The sequence below is a fragment of the Agaricus bisporus genome, assembly GCF_000300575.1.
Source record: "Agaricus bisporus var. bisporus H97 unplaced genomic scaffold AGABI2scaffold_9, whole genome shotgun sequence".
In the NCBI taxonomy this organism is placed as follows: Eukaryota; Fungi; Basidiomycota; class Agaricomycetes; order Agaricales; family Agaricaceae; genus Agaricus; species Agaricus bisporus.
Window position 1 is genome coordinate 1,103,284 of NW_006267372.1, and position 21,566 is coordinate 1,124,849.

The 21,566-nt window shown below is 47.3% G+C and overlaps 5 protein-coding genes and 1 non-coding gene across 6 annotated transcripts; 2 read left to right on the forward strand and 4 right to left on the reverse strand.

Moving 5' to 3' along the window:
* Positions 1-51: 51 nt before the first annotated feature.
* AGABI2DRAFT_194604 (hypothetical protein) lies at positions 52-2,602 on the reverse strand. The gene is made up of 5 exons (XM_006463914.1): positions 2,241-2,602; positions 2,002-2,184; positions 1,846-1,947; positions 1,699-1,787; positions 52-1,642 (listed from the first exon to the last, which is right to left on the reverse strand). The coding sequence occupies exons 1-5, from the start codon at positions 2,456-2,458 to the stop codon at positions 348-350; spliced, it is 1,887 nt and encodes a 628-aa protein (XP_006463977.1). The 5' UTR covers positions 2,459-2,602; the 3' UTR covers positions 52-347.
* A 1,155-nt stretch (positions 2,603-3,757) lies between these two features.
* On the reverse strand, positions 3,758-8,484 carry AGABI2DRAFT_208992 (hypothetical protein). Its single transcript, XM_006463915.1, has 7 exons — positions 7,600-8,484; positions 6,470-6,787; positions 6,260-6,418; positions 6,124-6,181; positions 5,368-6,060; positions 4,460-5,312; positions 3,758-4,396 (listed from the first exon to the last, which is right to left on the reverse strand). The coding sequence occupies exons 1-7, from the start codon at positions 8,200-8,202 to the stop codon at positions 3,910-3,912; spliced, it is 3,171 nt and encodes a 1,056-aa protein (XP_006463978.1). The 5' UTR covers positions 8,203-8,484; the 3' UTR covers positions 3,758-3,909.
* A 3,207-nt stretch (positions 8,485-11,691) lies between these two features.
* Positions 11,692-16,315, reverse strand: AGABI2DRAFT_208996 (hypothetical protein; the record flags this gene model as incomplete). The annotated part of the gene is made up of 6 exons (XM_006463916.1): positions 11,692-12,300; positions 12,364-12,715; positions 12,779-13,611; positions 13,669-14,661; positions 14,732-15,172; positions 15,226-16,315. The coding sequence occupies 6 exons, from the start codon at positions 16,313-16,315 to the stop codon at positions 11,696-11,698; spliced, it is 4,314 nt and encodes a 1,437-aa protein (XP_006463979.1). The 3' UTR covers positions 11,692-11,695.
* Positions 16,316-16,461: 146 nt separating this feature from the next.
* On the forward strand, positions 16,462-16,534 carry AGABI2DRAFT_t92. The gene has a single exon. It is a non-coding gene; the product is annotated as a tRNA-Thr (tRNA).
* A 230-nt stretch (positions 16,535-16,764) lies between these two features.
* AGABI2DRAFT_145143 (hypothetical protein) lies at positions 16,765-18,215 on the forward strand (the record flags this gene model as incomplete). The annotated part of the gene is made up of 9 exons (XM_006463917.1): positions 16,765-16,809; positions 16,952-16,975; positions 17,038-17,139; positions 17,194-17,300; positions 17,353-17,498; positions 17,547-17,737; positions 17,787-17,930; positions 17,979-18,062; positions 18,117-18,215. 9 exons carry the CDS (start codon positions 16,765-16,767, stop codon positions 18,213-18,215), a joined length of 942 nt encoding a protein of 313 aa, XP_006463980.1.
* A 66-nt stretch (positions 18,216-18,281) lies between these two features.
* AGABI2DRAFT_120787 (hypothetical protein) lies at positions 18,282-20,788 on the reverse strand (the record flags this gene model as incomplete). Its single annotated transcript, XM_006463918.1, has 5 exons — positions 18,282-18,721; positions 18,779-19,383; positions 19,437-19,681; positions 19,731-20,384; positions 20,465-20,788. 5 exons carry the CDS (start codon positions 20,786-20,788, stop codon positions 18,282-18,284), a joined length of 2,268 nt encoding a protein of 755 aa, XP_006463981.1.
* Positions 20,789-21,566: the final 778 nt, after the last annotated feature.

The following is a 21,566-nucleotide window of genomic DNA, read 5'->3' on the forward strand; positions in this document are numbered from 1 at the left end:
AAGCCTATTTGAAGTTGACATCACGTCTGTTCAACAAAGAGCCACATTTATCCAAAACACAACGAGAGCGAAAATGATATCTAATACACGATCAATGAGAGACACTACGACAAATGCAAACTTGTATCTGTGAACGGAACACAAGCATAAATGAAACAAACAGAATGAAGGAATGAAGAGGGTCTCTTTCCGTCGAAGACCGACTTCTTTCGCCATAAGTATATGAACTCAACAACAATAGGAGATATGAAAAACAATGTCAATTCTGTGACACTCGCCCGTGGGGTCGGTACCAGATGTGATGCCGATACAATGTATTAGCTCGCACATCCGGACACGAGCAATCGTCATGGTCCGCGGCTAAGTTCCGCCCCGACCTTTTGTACCATTTGGAAACCCAGAGGTTCAAACGTCTCTTTCCACAAATTCCGTCTTCTCCGACCATCAAAAATACACTCAGACCGTTCACCCGTCTCGCCTTCAGGACCGAACACGAAAACTTTATCTTCACTCCAAGGTGACTCGCCATAGGCAAAAGCTATCCACCGTTCCTGAATGGCGTCTTTGACTCGTTGATACGAATAATGGCCAACGACACAAACGTCCCACTCGATGTCTTCGCATTCGGATCCGGATTCATACTCATTACATCGTGTTTCATCGGAATCTCCATCGTCAACATCATCAAAATGCCCTTCATCAAAAGATTCTTCTTGTGTCGCGGGGCCTTTGAGTTTTGGTAGAGGAAGATTGTCAAAGAGATATACGATGTCTGCGGCATGATGAGGAACTCCACGAGATGGTCCTTCTTGGTCAAACACATATCGCCACACGTTATGTCCCCCCCTCTCTCGCTTAGCACTGTTAGCAAGGATTTCTGTTGGCCATGCTACGCGAGCATCATTTACGAGATCAAGAACACGATCCATAATCTCTTCGTCGGGCGTACAGCTGCTGATTTCGAAGGCATGCAGGACAGTGTTAGACTTGTGTATTGACTGAGTAATCGCCTTTAACCGGCGAACGACGGTAGGGCCAGTCCACGCGGAGATAGGCAAAGACCACAGTAGGGAGTCGCTGCAACAATCTCCGATTATGATAGGTTGGAGGATATGAGGTGGCTGAACTTTCGGCGTTGACAACCGAGGGTTACGAGAAGGCGAGTAAAGCTCCCGAAGTCGAGACCTACTTCGGCTCGGGCCGCGATGTACCAGGTCTCTGAGATGGTACTTTTCTTTCTCGCGAGGTCGACGGGTGTTTTCTTCAAGATCAAAGAATTCGGTCCAGCCTTTCCGAAAGAATACTCCGTCATCAATAGCACGATGCATACAAGGCACTGAAACCAAAGTCTTGACATCAGCGACCCGAAGCTCTTCAATCGTAGAAGCTTGCAGCGCAGACATAAATCTGGACAAATGCCAACCCGCGCTTGCCACATCGGGCAGATACGGTTCAAATATGGCGCTCTGGATGATAGCACGGGTGAACATCGGCTTGGTTTCATTTGCAGAGGAGAGCAAATGATACACGATATCCATCGCTCCCGAAGACTCGCCGAAAAGGGTGATATTTTTGGGATCTCCACCAAATCCTTCAATGTGCCGTTGGATCCACTCAAATGCCGTTCTTTGGTCTCGCAGGCCTACGTCACACATTACACAAAATATTCCATCATGGACTCCAGAAGGTGGCACTTACCGTAGTTGCCTGCGCCAATATCGCCAGCGGATTTGTTGTCCTCAAAGATGGCCGGACAACACGCAAAGCCTAATAGGCCAATCCGAAAACTAACATAAAATTAATTAATGAATGAGAGGGATTACCCATGAAGCTGATCAAACCTACTTGATGCTGACAAAAATCATCGGTTTCCCAATTTCCATGCTTTTGCGAACCAAAGCACCGCCATCATAAACCCAAGAATTACCTGACCCTCTGTCTCCTCCGCTGGGTCAAGTTAACCGGGTGGGACGCGAACCGGTGTGATTGGGAAAGGCTTACCCATGCACCCAAACCATGACAGGAAGTTGAGAATGGACGGTGAGTCCAGCGGGACAGGTAATATTAAGGTTGAGGCATTCAAATTCATCATGTTTGAATGTCTGACGAGGGACGTCCGCCACCTTAAGATTAAGCAAAACCTCCTCAATAGGCGTGCTTCCCCCGGATTGAGGACAAATTGGACTGCAGATATTACTATGTTTTAATGTGAATAAATAAAAAAATAAAAAACCACGGACCCATGCTTGGAGGCATCAGTCAAAGACGGGTATGAGTTGAAGATCTTGGACTGGCGAAACCGTGCGGGTACTGAGGCATACTTGATCCCACGATACTGGTGTACGAGAGTATCTGAGGTAGACACAGCATGGTTGACACCAACGAACGTAGTGTCAAGCACAGCATGATGCAGCTTCGGGTAAGGTTGAGACATATTGGGGCCCAACACCGTAGGCATTATGAAAAAGACGAGAGCTTCCCAATCGTGAGATGAGCTCTACGAAAGGTAGAGAAAGGAGAAGCGAAAGATATGTTGAAGGTGGGTCGGAGAGAAGAGGGCAACTGATGAATCCGGCGGTGCAAGGACGAGTCCCGTGCTTGAAATAAGTGACTATGTTAGCACCATCCTGATCGACTTTGCTGGAAAACACTCCTCCTTTGCCAAGATAGGCAAGTTATCTCTCACGTGATCCCACAGGGTCGGCTTGGTCGGCTTGTTCCGAGTTCGCCGTCCTAGGCCTGGGTCGTTACTGTAAGTATGCTTCGCGAAATGAAACCCGCTAGTGCAGAGCAGATGACTTCTTACAAGTCAGACACGACGTAAGAAGAAACGAGGAAGCAGCGTTGAAGGCAAAGGAATGTTCGAATCCCGTCGCATTTTCAATTGACCTAAATTAAAATCATGATGATAAACTTAAGACAAGGGTCTCCAATGAACCAAAAAATTACTTCAACTCACCTCCCTCGGAAGATACTTGCTCCAGGTAAAGAAGTCTCCTTCCAAAGGCTTCTCGACCAATGCCCTGAACACCGAATAAATATATGCTCTGTGAGATGAATATATATATAATCCAGGGTCTAGGCAACACTAGGTTTCGTGAAAACTTGAAAAGTAAAAAAACCTCCGCCTTGTGAGCGCGTACGTCACAAATGAGTGATGAACGTTTGAACCCCTGCCACCTGGAGTGTTACAGAGTCAATCAATTTTGATCGTCCGTCGATGAAACTTACCTCACGGGAAACCCTTCCACCTTCCACTAACTGCCCCGACTCCCCACAGCTAAAAAAGTTGCGAAACCACTTGCAGTTTCTGTCAATAAGAAGCAAACAGACAATCAATCAAAGTCATCTGTAAATATCGCAAGATGCACAAAAGAACGACATCGCGAGTCCACGATAAACCAATAGTGATGGTACGATAACGAAACACAAATTCTTCGATGCCCTCTGTATATAACCTCATATTGATGATCAGCCAATCACGCGTCGAACATCAAAAACCTCATCCCGCAATCTAATCAACCCATCAACTTCCGGATCATGATCGCAAGTCCACCAAATCGCAAAAAAAGAAAATCCATAGGTACCAAGTTCTGTACATCCTTATATTAAACAAAAGAAACAGCGCAATAATTCCTCCTTGACAAATAACCAATTTAGCTACGATATCAAAAGCAAAAAAGAACAAAATAAATCGTGGGTTGCGTGTGAGAGAGTACTTTTCAACTTGTGTGTGCACTTGTATGCTAAACAAAAGCAAAAATTCGTTGAAAAAAAAAAAAAAAAGTAAATGTTAATGTTTGGTGTGCATGCATTCGAAAACAATATAATATAAAATCGAATTGACGAAGAGATCGAAAGCAAAAAAATAAAAGAAAATAATAAGATGGCAAATTATCTAAAAACGTTTCATGTAGATGAGGGTATCTGATTTGTCGAAGCCGAGCTTGAACTTGAAAGATTCACGTCTGATCTCAGCGGCGACGAAGCTATCGACTCCACAGGCGTAAGCAACGCCGACTTCTTCCCACTATCAACAGCAGTAGCCGGCACGCTAGCAAAATGCCCTGAAACAGGACTTGGTCCAGGTCCAGGAGTCGCAGGTCTCGAAGTCGACGGCGTATTCGTTTGACTCCTATTATGTGCCATATGTGCTCTAATCAAATGACCAGCGGCAAGAGCACTGATCAACGACAGTTCACCAGCCATGACAGCAGCAGCGATTATCCTAGCCAAAGCTTGCGCATTCTGTCCGGGATGTGTAGGATGTGCGCCTCTAACACCGAGCATATCCAATACGGCCTGTTGAGGAGCGAGGACAGTTCCACCACCAACGGTACCGACTTCAATCGAAGGCATAGAAACAGTCATCAATAAATCCTCGCCATCGTTGATCCTAAAAAAGACAACCCATTAAGTTTCCCATAACCGCAAGATAGAAAATGAAAAAGCGACGTACGCTTCCATCAAGGTGATACAATTCGAACTCTCAACATTCTGCGCCGGATCCTGACCAGTCGCAATAAACATCGCCGTCAAAATATTCGCCGCATGAGCATTGAACCCTCCAATCGACCCCGCCATCGCACTCCCTACCAAATTCTTCTTCGTATTCAAATTACACAACGCCTCCACTGTCGTCTTCAACACCGACTTGACAACCTTCCCAGGAATAACTGCTTCCGCAACAACACTCTTCCCTCTCCCTTCAATCCAATTAATCGCCGCAGGTTTCTTGTCCGTACAATAATTACCCGACAACGCCAAAGTAACCATCTCCGGGAACTGTTGTTGCAGAGCCTCGAGTGCCTTTTCCGTTCCCTTCGAAATCATGTTCATACCCATAGCATCACCCGTCGCAGTCGCAAACCGAACAAACAAAGTCCTCCCAGCAAGAGTCGTTTTCAAACTCTGCAACTTCGCAAACCTCGACGTCGATTCAAAAGCAGTTTTGAGTGTAGCATAGCCCTCTTCCGAAGCGATCCAGGCTTTAGCTTGTGCAGCGAGAGTGATGGAAGGGAAATCAACGGCAGGACCACGAGTCATACCATCTTGAGTGAGAACAGTAATCACGCCTCCACCGGCGTTGAGAGCTTTACAACCACGGGACGTCGACGCGACGAGGGTACCCTCAGCAGTCGCCATAGGAATATGAATCATCTGACCATCAACATTGAGAGGACCAGCGATACCGAGGGGAAGAGGGATATATCCAACGACATTCTCGCAGCAAGCACCAAGAACACGAGAATAATCATAGTTCATCAATGGAACATCCGATTCCTCAAGTGTCTTTGTCCTAGATTGCCGAGCTACAATACTCATCAATAACCAGATCATAAATAAAAAAGGAAGAGAAAAACTTACAAACAAGAGCCCTGCGGATCCTGACAGCTCTCTCAAGTTGATCCATCCCAAGAACCTTCTCCAACGCATACATCGCAATCTTCCCATTCCGAGCCAACAAAATAACCTCTTCATCATTCAACATCTTCATACTCGAACTCAACGGCCTCGGTCCATTTTCAAAAACGTCGATGCATTCTTCAAGCGTGCGAATGGTATCGTGGGGAGGGGTATGAACTCCGGAATCAGATAAAGGTGGTGTATGTAACGACGCAGCAGCAGCTTTGAGTTTTCGATCGACGTCTTCAATAGTGAAATTGATGGGAGCGACAGCGGCTTTGGGTACCGGGACGAAAAGCGGAGGAGGTGGTGCGGGTGTGGTTGATATGAGTGTAGCAGCAGGAGAAATTGCGGTAGGAGTAGCCGAAGCATCACTTGACGATGTTCGAACCTTCAACGTTTCCTCCTTTTCTTTCAAAACAACTTCACCTTTCTTTTCCTCTTCTTCCTCTTCAAATCTCACTCCCCCTTTCGCTCCAGATCGTCCAACGACAGGTAAACCAAGAGCAATTCCCTTCAACAAGAACCCATTCAAACTGATGCTGATCGCCAACAAAACCACAATCCACTTTGACAAAACTGGATCACCAACAAGTCGGGTCCAGCTTGACATGAAGCTTTCAACGACTTCCCAAGCGGTCTTCCGCCTACGTTCTAGAGTAAAAGAAGTTGAACTCTGTTGGCGTCGGCGTGTGAAGGAATTGGAAGAAGTGGAACGATGTTGAGCAAGAGTCGATGAAGCGGGATGACAACGAATGTACACGGGCGGTGAAACCTTGACCCAGAGGTCGCGAGCGAGTTGCTGTTCTTCACCATCAACCGAAGCTACATCATCGTTAACCTCTAGGACAACAGACGCATCGTCAGCGAGCGCTTGAAGCACAGGCCGTAGAGCAGACGTATTAAGGTCGACTCGTCTGATATTTACGGTGGTCGGATGATGCGTCGCATGGCGGGTGGGTGTAAGAGGAGTAATGAGGTTGAGAATGTGAAGAGTCGTGAATGACGCAATCTGCCAAACAGTCAATAACCGTATGCGAGCCACCAAGGGAAATAATCGTACCAAAAGTAACTTCAATCTCGCAACCGGGTTTTCCTGTTTCGTCGGAGAACCCGTCTTGGTCGAACCAGCATTTTCCATACTCTGGATCAATCCTGAACCCTTCTCCCCAAGCAAAGCACTAAGTCTCTGTCTTAATCCTTTAGGTGATGCAGGCTCCTTGACGGAAGATAGCTTTGAACGGCCATTCGCAAGCGCAGACGGCTTTCCTGAAGCAGCAGAAAGGGTTTTCAGATTGAAGCCGCTGGCAAGGGATGACGTCGAGGATGATCGAGATAAGGATGAGCGAGTCATAGCTCTGGCAGTCTTAATTCTCCTGACCTGTATAGAGTATGAATTGGTTAGCACGACCCAATTCCTGTATAGGGTAGAAGAACAAAAGCCACAAAGAAATGAAAGTGAAAGATGGAAAGCGCCCCAAGCAGGCAATACCAAAGATCAGCGCCATCGCCTTATTTGTATGACAGCCAATCCAAAACGGTCGTCAACAATTAGAGTTCCTCGCGCGAGACCCACTTGGCCTTCTCTTACCCACACAGACCGCGATCAAAGCCGGTCGCAACAAAAAGCAACCAATGATAAGATCGGGGCCGTCTTATGGCCAAATCAGGCCCGATACGACACAAGAGACCCCAGCAGTGGCCGCGACAACGAATGTGGGATGGACATCACCGTGTACACCGCCCACACGACCGGTAACCCTATGTGGGTAGCTGACGTCGGTCTCGTCATTTTCGGTGTCCACCGACGGCTGACAATGATGTGTAGCTGGGTATCAGTTCCCGGTTGACACCGTATAGTGTCACCTCCACTTCCCGATCCGTCAATTGGAACTAAATCCGCTCATTCAAGCGCACCGAAGAAACCCAAACAGCTTGAATGCTGCATATGGGAGTGCTGTGCAATCAGATTCCGGATCTACCGCGCCCGGATCCATGAACGGGGCGACGATGAGAAAGAGTTCGGGATATGATGAATCAGGAACGCGGTCACTCTCGCAAGGTCCCCCGGACACCATATTTTGGAAATGGGTGTGGTACGACAATATTGTCGTTTCAGAACAAAACAAAAAAAGAACGAAAGAGCACAGAAGGGCCCGGTAATGAAACTCAAGAATGGAGGTAGAAACTCACATCAATCATAATGCCAAGAATGGCCGCCAAATATGTGCACAGTAGAATGCAGTCCACACCAAGAATGATTGCCGCCAAAGCGCAAACTTCCTTCAAACCACCGACTTTGGAATACGCGCCGACGACGAGAACGGCAATCTCAAGGAAGTAGTCCCGGATGATCGGTGAGTAGACTTTGGTTAGACTTTCCGTGATAATTTTGGGAGCGGGTTTCATTTGGGCTCCGGGGGTGGGAGCAGTAAGAAGGTGGGGGTGGGTGAATACGGTGCGTGCCAGGCGAAGAGGTTTATCGAAACCGATGGTACAAACAAGGAACGGAAGTGCCTCTGTCAGTGCTACTGGATCGATAGGAATGCGTAGAGCCATAGCAATCGGGAGGGAAATGAGGAGAGACAGAATAGCACTAGAAACGATGGCGAGAGGCAACCAAAAGCTGGAGCCGAGCTTCCTGGAGCGTACTATGAGGAGGAAGAAGGTCGTATGCATGAGGATATATCCGGCAAGTATAAGGAGGATGTCAAGAGAGTCTGCTTTCTTGGCGAGGTCCCAGAAACGGACGACCATCGTGCCCGCGGCGTATGCAACCCATGTGGGGGATTTCATTCGAACTATAGGGACGTGATCGGCAGCGGTACGAGCGGATTCGACCTGGAACTCGACGCCGGATTCGTCTGTGAAGACGCGTCCACCCAGCTCATTGGCTGTGAGTGCGGAAATCCATTCGTCTCGTGGGGCACCTGGAACAAATGCCAATGTCTGCACCAGGGAGTGGGAAGAAGAATGTTGGTGGGCGAAGCAAGTAGAGAGGGAGGTGTTGAAAGGACGATGGCATATGCTGGGGTATTTCCGGTTAGTTGCAGAGGCAAAGGTAGTGGTAAGGTGCTGAGTGAGGTTGTGGGCCGAGGCCGATAGGGGAGCGTCTAGCAGAGAAATAGACTCAGGAATAATCTATAGAGTCATGTCAGAATTGAAGCAAAGTCCAAGTTGACAATGCGCACCTGGGAGTCGAGAGACACGATGAGTTGCTGGAGTTCGAGAGAAGTGGCGCGTCTGTCCGCAGCAGCTGAGGCCCAGGCAGACTCTCTGACGGGTACCCACTCTCCAGCATGGAAGAGGGCGTGTGCGGGGCGGAGAGAGGCGGGGGAGTTGTGAGGCGCGAGGAAGGCAGAGTGTTTTATGGCGTTGAGGATGTGGAAATAGGCGAGGGTGCCGACGATGGTGAAGAAGACGATAGTCTCTATTGGTGTGTACGCGGCGTGCAGCGCAAAAGGCCGCAGGAGAAAGCGCATTGCAAGAGGGCAGAATTCACTCGTACCATTTCCCCAACCACTTTTTATTTGAAACTCTCACTCCAAATTAAGAACAATAGACCCCGGCCACCCCTGCACTAACCACCTCAGGCCTCGTCCAACTTCTACGTTTTCACACCGGCCCCATGATTACCTCGCGCGACTTCGCCCACAAAGCGATCTCATCTGTCACCGTTTTCTAGAAAAGAAAGAAGAAAGAAAAGAAAAGAAAAGAAAAAAAAAGACAGAAAGTCACCACTACATCAGTAATACATCCGTCGCTAGGCACCACTAAGCCAACATGCCACTCCAAATTGACTCCAAGCTCAACCCTCCTCACCACACATACGAATTCCATGACTTGTCACTGACAAACGCAAATATCAAAACATGACATCGAATGCTCATCCTTTCCGTTGATATCGCTCCGATTGACCTGGCACATTGTTCTCTTGACCGGCTTGATGGCAAGACCGTTAGAGACCATAAAAGACTACAACATTGTGAACCTCAAACACCTAGGCTATACACAGTAACATCCGATTTATCAATCTACATTCCGGATGAACTGTGTCGAAAAGATATTAGCACGCCTCGTGCCGGCGTAAACAACTCCACCGGCATTCTTACTACCCAACAATTTACCGGTCACTGCCTTTCCAATCTTGACTTCTTTATCGTCATCATTATCATCATTCTAGCAGCAATGCGGATTGTTCGGTGAATCTAAGGTCGCGCTTGACATAGACAGGCAACAAACATTCCGGCTATGTATATGGCAGTCAACGCATACCATTTCATTTCTTCTATCCATATCACACGGATTCAAACTGCTACCGCTGTCAAATAAAAACAAACTAGACAGAATACACCATACTCGTAGAGGCAAACTAACTTCCACAGGTACGACCGCTTAGGGTATATACGTACTTTAGCGTTCACAGCGGTCGCCGGGTGACCTCCAGGATGTTGTTGATTCCACTTGGGTGTTGTAATTCTATCGTAAAACCACCGTTCACGAGGCTCACTAAGAAAATGGTCACCCGGCCAGGGATGCATCTGACCCGATTATGGAACCTGGGGTCAGGACTCAGTACCAAGGTGGGGGGTTAATCATTAATGATCATGAGTTTTAATCTCAATTGACCTACATACTCTGACCCTAGCGTCAGTAAGGTCATATGAGAGAGGGTTCATAGTTCAGAAGCAGTCGACGGTCGTATATCTAATCTAAATCTGTGTTATTGCAACATCTAATCAAGGGACCTAGATGGATTATTCCAACGAGCGACTCAACATAACCAATCACGCGGGGGACCCACTGCTTACCAGCGACATAGAGGATCCGAGGATCAGCACGGAAGTATCTCCCTCCACCTTCCTAAGAACTCCCATCTTCATCTTTCCACAACATAAAACGCTGCGATCCGAAATGACTGCGGCCGTTTCCAAGTTTCCCATCCCATCCCGAATACCGATCCCGATAGTCATGGTTCCCGAAACCCGACACATCACCTCATTCCGGCCGTCGGACGAACCTCAAGAAAAAGAATAAAAATAACTATCAGACATAGAACTTCGACAGTCTAGTATCAACACTGCGATACTATTATCGGCATCTTCCCTCCATCTCCTGCGACCGAGACACCCACTGCTTGACCGACTGATCCGGCGGCAGTTCTAACATTACCTACAGTAATTGATCGGTCATCACCGGTTTCGCTCGTCAACTTCACTGTTTTGATCGGCGACTGACTGAACTCTTTGACTTTCATCACTATTACAATCTAATAAAGTCTATCTAGATTCCCCGCTCAGGACTCATTTTCTCATTCTTCGAAACACAATCCGAAGTTTCATAAAAAAGTATCACTATCTTTAGGATTGAAAAACAAGTGTCCCCCTCTTGCTATGCTAATAAGAAGTCTAAAACTCATACATGATACATAGTAAATCACACATAACACATTTGATCTAGCTCCGAGAAGGATACGCTACATAACCTCGACGCAAGGTGGAAGATTATTGTATCTACTATCCCCAAACTAAAAATCTCGAAAGAACAAAAACAAACACCTCTCCCAATCACGAAATCACAAAACACACAACTTATTTATAAGGTTTTCATAAGTTGAGCTAAAAAATCGAAGTAACATCCGAATCCGAGTATTTTTGCTTCAAGTGGATTGTCTGTCAAGTTGTCAAGCATCCACCTATTGAGTTATCGACCAAGAGAACGAACATCCACTTGAAGATTTCGAATCAACCAAACCTAGTATATTCGAAGATAGATATCAATGAATAATGAAACCGCGGGCTGTGGCACTAGAAGTATTGACGGTACCCACATTATGGCGCCCCAGTGAGTCACTCTCTATTAGAACAAAAAGAAAAATAACTTTCATGTGAAGCAGCTGAGGACGAATCCCGAAGACGTACCTCACCCGAGTAAAGTGTCAAAAAAAGTCAAAAAAAAATAAATGAAAAAGCCGAGATCAAAAGAGGCAAAGTCATCCAGTGACAGATTCCAAAAAAAGAAGAAAACTTGGTCTCCAATCCATTACGCTATTACCATAAGTTTCAACATGTGGGTCGACTCAGAGCAACCTAAAAATGGCGAAACTTGGGGCGTTTTCTAATTTCTCTCGCGCTTTATACTGTCATTAATGTCCTCCCAGCGCGATATACAGGACATCATCATATGCATATATTCATCTAACAACATACAAATCCAAGAAAAAACTATATCGAGCAAAATTCCAGATATTCACTTTCGAAAAGACGAAAAACCAAAAAAAAAACACAACCTACACGCCACTTCTTCCAGCCGCTTTGATTACACCCTCAGTACTCAACTTCGGCAATGCCCTCTCCGGATTTTCTGCCGAAGGCCTTGGAAGGAATTCCGCTCCAACCAACCAAGCAAGATACAATCCCATCAACTCATCATTCACAGTCCTACTAGCACTCCCCTCCTCCTCTCCTCCATCCCTCTCCCCCTTCGCTCTTTCTAAAAGTTCAGCCGTATTCCTATCATCCAACGCCGGAGCCTTGGTACTCGTCGGTAAATCATCCAAAACAAAATGTAAAAGTGGAAATAAAGCATTATCCTGAGTTTCCATAACATGTTGTTCCAATTTCCTTCTCCAAACAAGATATTCACAAGGTTCGGTAGAGAATCCATATTTGGCAAGAGCAGTGAGCATGGTGTTGAATGTCGGAAGAGGTTGTGCTTGAATGTGTAGAACACTGAGAGAAGCATTGTTTTGAAGAGGAGAAATCGCAGCGAGGGAGGTACAAAGCGCGACGTGGTCGACGGGTACCATATTTACAGTGTTATTGATGTCGGGAATGAGCCCAAGTTGTATGCATCCCTTGATCAAACGACAGATGAAGTCGTCGGTATTAGTCACTTTGAAAGAAAAAAAAAGAATAAGTATATCGAGAAAACCTGAATTACACGCATTGCGCTCACCAGCAGTCCTGGAATCACCGACAACATACCCAGGGCGAACAATATGACCATTCAAACCTCTCTTACCCGCCTCAAAGAGCAATTTTTCAGATACCCATTTGGACTGACCATACCCGGTCTTGAGATTGATTTTGGCACCCTCAAGATCATCGTTTTCGGGGATACCCTGATAGTCGGATCGACCATGGGCAAAAGTTTCAGAAAGATTGACATAGTGTTCCGTGTCAACCGCAGAGGTTGAGCTGACGAAGACAAACGATTTGGGTTTGCCACTCGAGGCTAGATCCATAGCAGTGAGCGTTGCAATCACATTTGGAGCTCTCAAGCGCTCGTAAGGATAAACCCAATGGACCTAAAATGCGTGTTTCAGTTATAGACGTTTAAATAAATGTCCGAGTGATGATGCGATGCGTACCAGAGCACCGTTGTGGAGGATGACATCTGCTTCAGCAGCTACCCTATTCCAAGTGTCACTCGTCAATCCAAAGGCCTCTAAACCTAGGTCACCAGTGACTACCTCAAGCCTACCCTCCTGTACCCATTTGTCATCCCAAACTCCACGATCAGTCGAACCATTCTTCAATCTCTGAAGTGCCTGGTCTTGGTCGGAGCCTCTCACTAAGCAAATAACCTTCTTCACCCTCTTTTCTCTCGAAAGTAAATCTTTCAATACAAACGCTCCCAAGAATCCGGTTGCACCGGTCAAAAACACCGTTACGGAATGGTCGTAAAAATCGGACGGAAGCGAAGGATACGAAGGCTTCAATTTTTCTAGTAATGTGATGTAATCTTGACCATACTCGAGAGGTGCCACCATCGTCTTCTGGATACCATTTCCCGATAATTGACCATTAGCACCGGCACCAAGACGCGTAGGCTCTTGATAATTCAAACCTAAATCGGCGTTCCTCAAAGTATCAACAGCGGCAACTAATCCCGCGATAGTAGGTTGTTCAAAGATCAAACCCAACGGCGCGTTAACCACAAAAACTTTACGCATCTCGAAGATAAGGCGGGTGGCGAGAATCGAATGACCTCCGAGGTCGAAGAAACTTTCATTGAGAGGAATAGGGGTGGGTGCGTTTGGAAGAATGCTTGCCCAAATACTTTGCATCTTTTGCTCCGTTGGGTTTGCGGCTTGTGAGGATGTTGCCACATGGGATGCTTGAGCTGTATCGGGGAACGGAAGAGCGGGCTTATCAATTTTACCATTAGGGTTGAGAGGCATCCGCTTCAAAGGAACGATGACTGGAGGCAAGAAGTTAGTTTTTCGATCCATACTAGAAAGTCAATAGAGGGACGAACTAGAAGGAACACTATAACTCGGCAGTTTCGTCTTGAGATGTTCGCGAATATTCTTGATGAGGCGTCTGTATCGCTTCATTCCAGCCACAAGACCTTTACCCTCTTCGTCATCCGGTATTTCACTAGCAAAGCCATCCAGATTAGGACCATCCAGAGGGACGACATAGCTAATGAGAATCTTCTCCTCATCTTTATCTCTCCTGACGAGTGTGACATTCTCGCGTACAAGTGGGTGTTGACTAAGGTGTGTATCGATCTCTCCCAACTCAATTCGGAAGCCACGGATTTTGACTTGATCATCTGCACGACCAGTACACTCAACAGTACCATCGGGTAGATATCGACCAAGATCACCAGATCGATACATGCGATCACGAATTCCTCTCCAATAACGAGATTCTGGGCCCGCTAGCCCTTGCGTTGGGTGTAACACAGTGTCTTGTCTAGGAGGGGCACCATCGGAGAACCAGTTCATCACGAACTTTTCTGTGGTTGCGGTTGGGTCAAGGTAACCTTCAGCTAAACCGCCAGATCGCACATAGATTTCGCCGACCTCGCCGATCGCGCAAGGTATATTCCTATCGTTCCGATTAACGACAAGGAGTTGAACATCAATCATGCCTTGACCTGCAGCCATAACGTCCTTTTGGGTTGCGAGGAAACTTGAATCCTCTGACAGGGGAGGAATGGCAAAATAGGAGACAGCACGTTGGGTTTCCGTGGTACCGTACATGTTGATGATACGGACGTTCGCGGCTAAAGATTGGAGACGTAGACAATCCCGCTTGGTGAGGATGTCGCCAACAAAGAATGCGTTTTGAAGGTCGGAAATTTGACGCGTTGCTTGAGCTGAAAGAAGCTGGCCCATAGCAGGAGTGAGGTGCGTCACTGTAACACCAGTGTTGGCCATCCATTCCGCCAAACGACCAGGTGTACCGATATCGTCAGCGGTGGGCACATGTAACTGAGCCCCAAAGAAAAGTGGAGTGAATACTAGCCAAGAAAAAGAAAAAGAAAAAAGGATGAGTTCTCCCAAGGTTGGCTACGTTGGTAGACGACTCACTGTCTCGTTGAATAGGATCATGAGCGATACCACTAAGCATAGTAAACTTAGAGTCCTTGCTGAGGCCGAATCTTTGTCCCATCCAAGGGAAAAAGTGAGTTAGACTATAATGACGGCCCTTGACACCCTTCGGTATTCCCGTGCTTCCGCTAGTAAATGACAGAGTGCCGATACTGTCTGGTCCAAGAGTGACATTGGGATCTACGTCGGCGAGTGGTAAATGTTGAGCCAAAACATCCTGTCCTTCCAAACCTGTCCCTCCATTGAGGGTACCATCCGGCAAAATCTCCAATGCTGGAACCTCGACACGGATCTTGAGTTCCGCTGAGAGGAAATCTCGGACTGTAGGATTGATTTGGCCAGCTCCCTTGAGCACAACAAGACCTCGGGGTTGAGCTACTTGAAGGTAAATCGTTTGCCGACTAGCCGGGTATGCGGGATCTGAGGGTCTTATCAGGATTACAGGGCCGACAGATGTAAACATGAGTTCGTACCGATCACAGAGAATGTTGCTCCCGCCTTGAGAACAGCCATTACTGCGACGACGAGATCGACACTTCGATGAGCATAGACCATGACAACCTCTTCTCTTTGCACTCCTCCAGCAATGAGGTGATGAGCAAGGATGTTTGCCGCGCGTCGTATTTGACCATAGGTATAAGTGATGGTGGTCTGGGGCTCCTCGAGAGTGGGTGCCGGCATGCTTTGAATCACGCAAGGTCGTTCTGGCATCGTGCGAGCATTGAGAGAAAAAACATCAGTGATTGCACCCTTCCATCCGCACCAGTCAAGATCGGCAGTCGGATTTGGAAGGATGGACTTTTGAGATGGAGTGATTAACGGTACTGATCCAACGGGAGCCAATGGATTTGTAGATACTTTTCGAAGCAGAACAGACAATTGGTCGATTATATAGGATATGCGGGTCTGAGAGAATAGAAGGGAGTTGTATAGAATTTTGAGGGAGAGGCGGGGGGCAAGGGCGGTCCGGGTGGTAGCGGGAGGCCTTGTGATAAAGATGGTGAGATCTGAAGTGAGGTTTGTAGTTCTGATAAAATTGTCCTTCGGTTCGTCCGTTTCGTCAAAAAAGCGGACACGGAAGATAGGCGCTTCCAGTCCATCCCCTCCTTTACTGAGGGCACGGGTCAAGTCTTCGAATGGTACTGCATCCGCCTCTGCCTCTGCCTCTATGCGCTGGACACTGCGAACAATGGCCCAAAATGATTCGAGAGGGTCAACAGCAAGGCGAAGAACCAGAGGATCTCGGGCAGTCGCAGAGGACGATCCAATCACGATATCAGTGTCCCCAGTGAAGCGGTGAAGAAGGACCACAAATGCGGCTAAAAGGAGGTGAAATGCAGAGGGTTGTTGGACGTGAGGGCCCTCGTCATCGTCATCGCCATTTTCGTCTTCAGTATACAGTGCAAGCCTCATGAGACTTGTTGCTACTGTTCCAGAAAGCTCGGCGGCATGGGCAGCTTCGATGAGTTTGTTGCTTCCAGCTGGTCGAGGATAATCGGTTGGAAGAGAAATAGACGGCAGACTTTGCAGCCTCGAAACGACTCTTGTCAGGCGTTCAGCCATATTCGAGCCTCAGAGTCAAAAGCCTGAAAAATCTTTTCTTCATCGGGATTGCCGAAGTCTCCGAAAACAAGCTAACTCAACAATCAATGAGTCATGAGTCATTGTGTGCGACCTCATAATTAGCATGACTACATGCACATGAAAGATCCTTCTTAGCTCAGTTGGTAGAGCGCGTCACTAGTAATGACGAGGTCAGTCGTTCGAGTCGGCTAGAAGGAATTCTTTTTTATCATCATCACGGCAACGCGAAGCGGAAGTAGGCGGGGCCGCCGGCCGAGTATTCCGGTTGATACAGACATCATGATAATTGATTAGTACAGTGTTTTTTGCACCCCTGAGGTCTGAACTATGGAGGCTGCTTTGTGGCATCGGGTATATCTTGGCACTTCGCCGAATGAGCGCCGCTTATAAATAACTTCAACAGCCCCGTCAGCTCGAGATCGTCAAGCATGATATCCCGACTCTGTCTTCTGCAGATGAAGTACTCATTAAAGGTAAAACTCAAATTCCTTCAGATGCGCGGGGGCTCATGCTTCTTGTCCAGTGACCTACTGTGGTGTTTGCGGCACCGACCACCACCTTGCTGAAGTGAAGTAATTTCTTCTGTACGCCGGCCTTTCATTGATTGATTTACAGGGCGACTTTTTGGGTAAATTTCCCGTGCGTATTCTTTTTTGCGAGATAGTTCTCCTGGTACTCACCGTTATATATACGCAACTTAGCTCATTCCAGGCCATGAAATTGTAGGCATCGTGAAGGAAGCTGGCGCGAACGTCTCCAACGTCAATATAGGCGATCGTGTCGTCATAGACCCCACCTATCTGGTGCGACGATGATTACTATGCTGTCGGTGCGCCGACGTCTGACAAAAGATTCAGGAATGTGGCCACTGTTTCTTCTGTGTTCGAGGCCAAAATATGATGTGCGAGCATTTTGATGGTCTGGGTGTCACTAAGCCAGGAGGCTTTGCGGAATACGTCGTCTCGTGAGTGATGTATACGTTGAAATAATACTTTCGGTGCTGACCTACATTGTAGACCCAGTCGTAAAGTCTTCAGAATTCACAATCTCACGGACATCGAGGCGACGCTGGTTGAACCTGCCGCCTGTGCTGTCCATGGCGTTGACAAATTACAAGCACCAGTAGGGGCGGAAGCATTAATTATCGGTGCAGGACCCACAGGTAACTAGATTCCGTCCTCCAGAAGATGGGGTAACATGTCTTCCACAGGTCTCATTCTCGCTCAACTACTCAAGATCAACGGTGCTTCCAAGGTAGTGATAGCTGCGAACAAGGGCATCAAGACACAAGTCGCGAAGGACATAAAAGCTGGAGACCTTGTGGTTGAGCTGGATAGGGAGAATCCGGACCCCCAATGGAAGTTGCTCAAGGAGGATCATCCTTTCGGATTTGATGTTGTCGTACGTTCCTGCATAGGTTCGCTCATCTTGCCATAACATCTTCTCTTAGGTTGAGGCCACTGGTTCAGAGAAAGTCGCGACCGACGCCATTCAATATGTTCGTAGAGGAGGCACGCTCATGATTTACGGGGTATACGCCAAATCCGCCTTAGTTCAGTGGTCACCTGCAAAGATATTTGGAGATGAAATTAGGGTACGCCAATGTTGTTCATTCTCGCTATGTGATTCTGAATTTCCCTAGGTAATCGGATCTTTTGCTCAAAGAGCTTGCTTTCCTCGCGCGATCGCCTATCTGGACAGTGGAAAAGTGAATGTCAAGGGCATCGTAAGTTTTGTCAATTTCTGAAGCAGCAAACTTGATTTGATTTCCCGATGTTAGGTCACGGACATTTTTCCAACCAAAGACTTCCAGAAGGCTCTGGACAGGATGAACAGCAAACAGGCAGTCAAAGTGGTGGTGAAAGCAACTCAGGATTAGTGAGTTAGTGAGTAGTAGAGCACCTGTCGTAAATACATTGAATGTATGTATACACGTATCTGTATATCATGGTATGCTCCTGAAAACATTCTTACTCCCGCTGCGAATACCCTTCCTTCTTTGAGTTCGGCCTGTCTTCTCCGCTTCGTGGATCTCTGCTTCGTCCACACCCCCTCTCTCCATACCCGCACCAAACGACTCAACACCCTTCCTACTAGATTTCTTTCCACCCCGTGATGTTCCACCTGAATCTTCAACACCGGAGGCTGACGGCGTCCAAGTAATCTCCATACCGCCAACTTGACCCTGTCGGGTATTGTCGGTGCGATCTCTCCTGGGTTTCGATCCATTTGTACCGCTGGACATGCGCCGACCAAATGAGGCATCTCTATCTACATCACCAGCGTTTCCTTTGGCACGCATAGGTACAAAGTTGACATTGGGAACTCGTTTGCGTGCATCCGGGTACCTTGTATTTTGACCTTGGTGTAGATGAGGCTGAAGTTCTGTATTGTAATTGTCAGCCATTATATACAAAGATGATGATAAGTAGTTGAAAATACCTCCGGCATCACTACTGTCCTCTGATGAGGTATCGTTCCCACTGCCGCTTTCACTGTCACTTCCTTCAAGGACATCGGAGGATGCTTTGTCACTTTCCTCCTCCTCGTCTTCCACTGCAGTTTTACCCCTACTCTGTGCAACGCTCGATGGATTGAGAAGGGCGAACTCCCTACTAGTTTCATCGATAGCGAAAGCAGGATCCTCGAACACTTTGGCAAAACGAGGATCGCTGAGTAGGGTCGATTTCTGCTCAACAGCTTCCTCTCCTTCCTCCATTTCCACATCTTGGATCTCGGCGCTTTCGGGACCGACAGCAGCGGCTTTCTTGGCCTTCTTCCTGTCTTCACGTTTCTGTGTTCTTTTGGCTTCTTTGAGAACTTTCTGGGCCAGAGCTTTGTTAACTTTGACTCCCGCATCCTTCTTGCTACGGATACGTGTTTCAGCAAGTTTATCCATTTTCTCGCGGATAAGTTTCTCGCGATGTTCCGCATACGCGAAAGGATTAGCAATAACGCGAGCGGTATCGTAAAGCTTGAGTGAAACGAAGTAGCCATGCATGTACGGCTTAAGCAGCGGGGTGCCAACGAGATGGTCTAAACCCAGACTACGAATGATACGTCAGCTAAACTTGGGATAGGATATAATAGAGTGCCGCACGTTTTGAGTTCGTTCCGTTCGACAAATTTGTAATCTTCATATACGGAACGCGTGGTTTGATCTTCCATTTCCTCGGTGATATTCTCTAGGAAGCTCGCCCATCGGGGTGCGGGGCCGAGTTGAGGGATGTAGTAAGTTGCCATCTGGATGCCTTCATTGGCAGTCATCAACAAACCACTACCTGGGACGTGGTGAATATCGTTCAGGTCATTAGCGGGTGTTATGGACACGAAATTGGTTGAGGGCTAGATTCTGAATTAGACAGTGAAGATGGGTGTCAATAGTAATATATACCGAATTTCTGTCCCAGATTTTGACAACTTTTTTGTCCGTACTGAGGACCATGCCATCCCCAGCCATCCGACTTCCCCCTTCGATCCAAACAAGTTTCTTGATTGGCAGGCCGTATCCCTGGTCCTTGAAAGCAAATGGTCTCGTGGCGCGAATGTCATACAACAAGGTATGGCCGGTGTTGGTACCAATAGCATAAGACAGTCCATCTGATCTCGAGGCCATTGCCGTGACACTCAAGGTCCCATCTGAGTTTACTCCCGTTGACGATAATAGTCGCTGTTTTGGCAACGTCAAGGTACCAACACTCGACCTCGACCGTGGGTCCCAAAATTGAATCGATCCATCTCCGTCGAGGCCGAAGCCGAGAAGCTGATGCGCCGGATTAATGTCGATGACATTTACTCCTGCAAAATCCGTATCACCATCGGCGGTTTCAAGAGTAAGTGGGGTCATAAACCGCCCTTGATCAAGGTTGAGGCGATAAATCTCATTCCCTGAGGCGGAGATATAGGTATCGCATGATGGAAAGTGATAGGCTAACGAGCGACCAAAACGGGGGATACGAGTACGATAATGGAAGCCCCCCTGGGTGTGTAGTTCGACACTTCGGTCGTTTTGTAAGTGAATTGATTTTGTCCAATCGTCAGACAAGATCTGACAACTTTCAATCAGTATCATCCTATGTCTGAACGTGGGTGAAGCAACCCAGTAGAGACTTGAAACAACTCACGCACAACGAAATCAACGTTTTCAGCGTCTGAGTGACGCTCAAACTTGAGGGACAGTTGGTCGAGGTCCCATACCCGTATCTGGGGTTTATACGTCCCAGTGGCAATCACATGGTGACCGTCTTTTGTTGTTTTGACTCGGTTGCTGGCTTCAGGAAACTCAAAGCCTTGGATGAGTTCAAGTGTTCCTTCAACCTGTTCCCGAACCGCTCTTTTGCCCTTGCCCGAAGCAGCTCGCTTGCGTGTCAGCCAGTCTGGTAGAGAAGACGACGACCCTGCAGTCGCGCCGTTGACAGTGTACACCTTCACGTTGGAATAATCGGCGGCCATTTGGTTAAGAGTAAGGGTCTGCAGATTTTTCATCAGCGTGATGGCGGAAGTATCACGTAATCAATGAAATGTTCGTTTGACTGATTGACCAGAACATGGTTCTGATTGATTCTGATTTCTGTGGGATAAATCAAAATCGAACGGTGGTCAAAACTTCAAAAGTACAAGAAATCCTCCCAGGATCACTTGCTCGGAAATATTTACCACGCGCTTCGGATTCACCGAGTCGGAAGGGAACTGGACACTCATAGGGTATGATTTTGCATCTTCAGCTCCCGAAATTGCTCTCCTCTCTTTCATACACCACAATGCAATCATCACCAGTAACGGGATTTCGAAGAACAACAGAGAAATCAAGATCCATAAATATGATTTTCAAACAGAATCCTTACAGACCTACTTGTTTTTTTATTCGGCAACTCCCTTTCAACGTCTCGTCACCATTTCCAAGATACTACAATTAGTATTTCCGTGGAGATCAGTCTTCGCCAGCTTAAGGAATGAGTTGAAAGCCGCCGATGCTTCCTCGTCTGACACAGAACTCTCCTGACTAGGTGGATTCTCCTTCAGATCTGGAAAGCTGTCGTCTGCCCCCTTAACACATAGGACGTGTGGCGTCAACATTGACGCGATTGCTGATTCTCCAAAGTCGGCGGAGGACAAGGTGTTTAGGTTCCTCGATTGCTGATTAGACCTTTTGTCATCGACAGGAACTAACGTCACGATCGCCATTGATCAAGATCATTGCCTAATGACTACCGCCAACAAATATCAATGC